This window comes from Labeo rohita, chromosome 1, assembly GCF_022985175.1.
Source record: "Labeo rohita strain BAU-BD-2019 chromosome 1, IGBB_LRoh.1.0, whole genome shotgun sequence".
Taxonomy (NCBI): domain Eukaryota; kingdom Metazoa; phylum Chordata; class Actinopteri; order Cypriniformes; family Cyprinidae; genus Labeo; species Labeo rohita.
Window position 1 is genome coordinate 40,945,994 of NC_066869.1, and position 6,275 is coordinate 40,952,268.

Here is a 6,275-nt window from a genome sequence, read left to right on the forward strand (position 1 = left end):
AATGTAATGAAAAAATATATTTTAAAAAGGAAAAACTGCTAAATATGATGAAAATTACAAATCTGAAAACTTAAAAATTAAGTTCCAAAACCCAAAAACTAAAAGTGAAAACAAAAGCTATATAAAATGAACTAATTCAAAACATTAACAAACTATAGTATATCAGTGATATAGATGAAACAGATGATAATAAAGCATGTCTAATGCCAGAGAGACTTTTGTGACTTTGAGTGTTGAAGAAGAAAAAACACAGATGTTCCATTTCAGATGCTTTAATTTGGCCACATATCTTAATGATCCTGTATGTTGCGCTGGGGCTCAGCAGCTGCCGTCTTTTGTGATTAAAATGTCTGATTTGGTTTTCCTGAAAAAGACACAAAAATGCTATGATTTCATGATAAATGTGATAAATGTACTTCACCCGTTTGTGTGTGTGTGTACGTGACTTACAGCCTTTCCACACACAGCGAGCACTCGTTGGGGTAGGTGTTCCCGTCACTGCCGCACACAGGTGCGAAGTTCATCGGACACGCAAGGATCTCGACCATCTCGGCACACACCGCCTACAGAACACACACATGTTCATATGTGGGATTGAATTCCAATCATTTTAACTCCTAAAGTAAAATGACCTAAAAACACACACAAAAAAAATCCTCCTTACCTTTCGGGGTGAGCCAGGTGTTCCTTGTGCCCCTGAAACAAAAGTGAATTGTTTAAGATATTTCTTTGTGATAGAAGAGGTTAAACCTGTTTCTTGTTATTTTTAAAAGCTCTTACGTCATTCTTACACAGAACAACCATAAAGAGGCTGACTCTGTTTTACACACCTCAAGCTTTACAAAGAATATTCAACAAAGACATGAACTGATTAATATTAATCAGTAATAACACTCATCAGAAGTGTGGCTTTGGATGTTGACTGTACCTGAAGCGAGCAGCAGAAACAGGCCGAACAGAAGCACTCGTATAGACATATTGTCAGAGAATGAGCTCTACAGTGTTATATGACTTTATATGACAGCAATGAAGTGTGGGAATTTCAACACTTGAACACACACACACAAACACACCCACACACACACAGATTTCCGCCTCTCAAAGCACACGCCAGTTTCCTTCAGTAGAGATAAGACAGGTTAATGCGGGAATAGGACTGGATTGTTGTAAACTAAATTTTATAGAACTTACCGGAGTGTAAAAAACATGATATGTACTTATCTCTGATATAGTTTTTTGTGATCGCTTGTATTATTGATAGTTAAAACTATATAAACATTACAGTGTGACATTACAGGAACTTGAGAATGTTTGTCAGATCAATATCCTTGTCGTTCCTACTTGACATTTTTAGTAACACAATATTTTAATATTTTTCACCTTAATATCTGAAATAAGTTTTGTGATATATTATTTTATATATTATATATTCATATATTATTTGAATGTAGGCTATTAGTGAATTTAATGGACTTGATTTTCTCCACAGACAACAAGAACCTAAATTAAATTAAATTAAATTTCATTTTTTATGTTGAACCACTTTGCTCAAAATAAATAAAACTACTGGTCAAAAACAAAACAAAACAAAACAAAACAAAAAAACAAACAAAACAAAAAAATTAAAATTAATTAATTTGAAATGTTTAATCATTTTAATGTTTAAAGACTACTTTTTTCACCAAGGCTGCATTTATTTGAATTAACAAAAAAATCTTTTCAGACAACCACAAAAGTAAAATAAAAATAAATAAAATAAAAATAAACAAAACTATTGATCAAAAACAAGGAATAACTAAGATTTTTTTATATGATTCAAGACTATTTTTTTCACCAAGGCTGCATTTATTTAATCAAAACAGTCAATTGTATTAATATAGCTCATTGGAAAAAGATTGTCTCCATCTACAGGCTGAAATAGGTTAGTGCAAGTGGATTTAATGAATTTACTGTGTATGACAATTAGATAAATAACAAAAAATAACAAAAATTCTCCACAGACAACAAAAGTAAGTTAATAAATAAATAAATACATACATAAATAAACTACTGGTAAAAATATAGAATAATAAAGTTTTTTTTTTTTTTTTTTTTTTTTTTTTGTTTTTAAAGACTACTTTTTAGCCAAGTCTGCATTTATTTGAATAAATAATAAAAAGAAATAACAAAAATTCTCCACAGAATTAAATTAAATTAAATACTGGTCAAAAACATAGAATAACTAAGATTTTTTTATGATTAAAAACTACTTTTTTCACCAAGGCTGCAAAATAAATAAAATAAAATAAAATAAAAATAAAAATAACAGTCAATTATATTAATGTAGCTCATTGGAAAAAGAAGATTGTCTCCATCTACAGGCTGAAACAGATCAGTGCAGGTGGATTTAATGAATTTACTGTGTATGACAATAAGATATATAACCAAAAATAACAAAAATTGCCCAAAAAACAAGAAAAATAAATAAATAAATAAGTGAATACATCAATTACTGGTAAAAACGTAGTATAATAAGGTTTTGTATGTTTAAAGACTACTTTTTTCACCAATGCTGCATTTATTTGAATAAATAATAAAAAGAAGTAACAAAAATTCTCCACAGACGACAACAGCAACAAAAAATAAAATGAAATTAAATCTAAAATTAAAAAAAAAAAAATCTAAAAACGTAGAATAAGTAAGATTTTTCTATTTTAAAATTTTATGATTAACGACTACTTTTTGGTCAAGGCTGCATTTGTTTGATCAAAAATAATTGGAAAATTATTGTCTCCATCTACGGGCTGAAACAGGTCAGTGCAGGTGGATTTAATGAACTTACTGTGTATGACATTTGAGATAAATAACAAAAAAAATCTCCACGGACAATAACAACAACAAAAATAAAATAGAATAAAATTTTAAATAAATAATTTATTTAAAATAAATTAATAAACCCGCTGGTCAAAAACTGAAAATAATTAAGATTGTTTTTATAAATTCACTGTGTTTGTCAATAAGATAAGCAAGGGTTTGGTAAAGATGATAGTGTTAAATTTGAACACTAATAATTGTAATACTTGCATGAATATAACATTACAGCAACATTCCTATGTGCTGGACTACAGTATTACAAACACAGTTCAGGGATTGCAGTGCTTATTTAACCTGTCACTAGGGATCACTTTATAGAGCACTTAACAACCTTACAAGGTTAGTACCAGATAGTCGGTAGAAATGTACATTTCAATTTAATTTAAATTCAATTTAGTGGTCCCTTGGTTTGATAATGAAAATTAGAAGGAAAACACATTGTTATGTTCTTAAAAGGTTACCTAAAGGTTATCAAAATGATTATAAGAAGGTTAATAATTACAAGTATTATGCTTATAATAAGTGAGGTGAAACTTTGTTCTGCCGACGTGAAGCTCAGCTGCAACAATGGAAATCAAAACTAGCAGACAAAGAAACAACACAGCTGCACTTACCCAAAAAAAAAAAAAAAAAAAAAAACATGGCTGGAAATGCACTGAAACCAAAGGTTGTACTCATAGCAATGACTATGTGTTACTATTATTAAATGAGAAATTTAATATGTTTGAGTGTTTGAATGCATACTGTGATTCACAACTAGGGCCAAAAGGTGGTGATGAAGTACCATGCTATCTTTCAATAGATTGCTGCCATAGTCCATTATGTATTATTTCTAGTTCTTTATTTTCATAGTATGTATTTAATATATTATTTAATGTTTACTATTATTTAATTATATATGAGATTTCATTTAATTGATTATTAATTAATTCTTTTATAATTAATTTTTAGAGCCATTTTAAATTATTCATAATGTTCTGCATATCATGGCATTTAGTTATAAATTCTAATACATTTACTAAAATAATTTAGTTCATTGCAGAACATTAAGTTTAGATGTGCAATTAAATATGTATATATATTAACATAAATATAAAGTAAAATGTCTATATAAAGTATAAGTGCTATATATTCAGTAGTTAGTAGGTGAAACTGCTCCATAATACAAGTGATGAACTATTACTCAGTTCTAATCTGATCACTTCCTGACAGGGATTCCTTTAAGAGACAGAATCACAGATAAGCAGCATCAACACCATGGCATTGTAATCACAGCTGATTCAATCAGAAGCTCTTTCTGTTTCGTCTCTCAGTGTTTCTCCTGATGAGCAGAAATCCTAAACCATTATTCTTCCAAAGGCCGTATTATACTGCAGAAGGCATTCCTTTTCTTTTAGGACAGTACATGACATACAGTGATTTGTGATTGTGTGACACTGTGAATTTTAATGTGATCAGATAATACAGCTGCAGTCTAGGTGAAAGGTACCGCAGTATAATGAAAATGACTCTTACAGGTGCATATCACTGGGTATAAATGGTTACACACACGTGCGATCATGCCACGCATCAAAGATCATCGACCACATCATCCACATGATTGATGCATAATCCACTTTCTTATTGGTTGTGTAAACACGTCTCACATCATCAAATCTATAATTGGTACATACAGATATACACTGTAAAAAACAATTTGTTGAGTCAACTTAAAATAATTTGTAACCTGGCTGCCTTAAAATTTTAAGTTCAGTCAACTCAAAAAGAGTTTATTCAACTCAAAATGTTAAATTATACTAAGTGACAACTTAGATATTTGAGTTGAATCAACTTCAAATTTTAAGGCAGCTGGGTTACTTACCCATCTGTTAAGTTTATCAAACACAATTATCTAAGTTGTTACTTAGTACAATTTAACATTTCAAGTTGACTAAACTTATTTTAGTTGACTGAACTTAAAATTTTAAGGCAGCAGGGTAACAAATTATTTTAAGCTGACTCAACAAATTGTGTTTTTAATTTTTTACAGTGTATACATTCATTTGTCTGTACACACATATATTACGCAAACGCAAACTTTTATTTTGTATGCGATTAATCGTGATTAATCGTTTGACAGCCCTAAAATATACAACATTTCTTATTCTCGAAAAATTAGTAAAAATATAATTAAGTTAAATAAAATAAAAACAACATAAACATTTTTCCATGAGTCTCACATCATACCCTATACCCAGTCAGTTGTTAAAAAGTGACTCAACACAATACTAAAAAAATAATTAAAAAATAAACCAGTAGTAAAAATATAAGTAAATTAAACAAAACAAATAAAACAAAATGAAATAAAGTTAATGAAAACTGTATAAGTATTTAAAAAAACTAATAAAATAGATAAATAAACAACAGCTTAATTACTAAAACTTTAAATAAGATAGAAATGTCAACAGAAAAAAAAAAAAAATTATATTAAAAATATTATCTTAATGATACCAAAATAACTGTTTTAGTGAAAACGTTGAATTTAATTTGAATTTTTCACATTATTGCATTGTCTTTTTGTGCTTCAGGCTGAAACTCTTGAAAAATGCCAAAGTAATTTATCTTTTCATTAAAAATGTAGTTAAAAAACGAAATACTTTTTTTTTTTTTTTTGTAGAAAATATGTAAAACCAAAAATGCCTGAAACCAAATACAGATTTCTTTCATTTTCTTTATAATATAATATAAATATAATATAATATAACAGGTGACCCTGGACCACAAAACCAGTCATAAGTACCACAGCTATATTTGTAGCAGTAGCCAACAATACATAGTAGGGGTCAAAATTTCCGATTTTTCTGTTATGCCCAAACTCATTATAATATTAAGTAAAGATCATGTTCCATGAAGATATTGAGTAAGTTTCCTTCTGTAAATATAGCAAAACTAATTTTTTGTTTAGTAATATGCATTGCTAAGAACTTCGTTTGGACAAGTTTAAAGGTGATTTTCTCAATATTTACATTTTCAAATAGTTGCATCTCGGCCAAATATCGTCTTATCCTAACAAACCATACATAAATGCAAGCTTATTTATTCAGCTTTCAGAAAATGTATACATATCAGTTTCAAAAAATTAACCCTTATGACTGGTTTTGTGGTCCAGGGTCACATAAATGTCGTTGAGTAAAACAAAATAAATGAGCTAATCTTGTCGTGAAGGATGCTGTAATCGCGTTTGATCATTGTGAATGCGCTTTGAATGGGCTCTGATTGATACGCGCTATACCGGAGAGAGTCAACCACACCGACCCTACTATAAAAATAAAACCCCTTCTCGGAGGAGCGTTCATTCACCAAATCTCGGCGAGCTCTGCCGGTTAATTATTAGCCGTTATCTCGTACTTAGTACCGGAGCGTGGAGTTTGGAGTCTGAACCT

At 29.5% G+C, this 6,275-nt stretch overlaps 1 protein-coding gene across 1 annotated transcript; it reads right to left on the reverse strand.

Annotated features, from left to right (window-relative positions):
- Positions 1 to 256: 256 nt before the first annotated feature.
- Positions 257 to 1,032, reverse strand: spink4 (serine peptidase inhibitor, Kazal type 4). Its single transcript, XM_051136535.1, has 4 exons — positions 929 to 1,032; positions 665 to 696; positions 451 to 563; positions 257 to 364 (listed from the first exon to the last, which is right to left on the reverse strand). The coding sequence occupies exons 1-4, from the start codon at positions 975 to 977 to the stop codon at positions 319 to 321; spliced, it is 240 nt and encodes a 79-aa protein (XP_050992492.1). The 5' UTR covers positions 978 to 1,032; the 3' UTR covers positions 257 to 318.
- Positions 1,033 to 6,275: the final 5,243 nt, after the last annotated feature.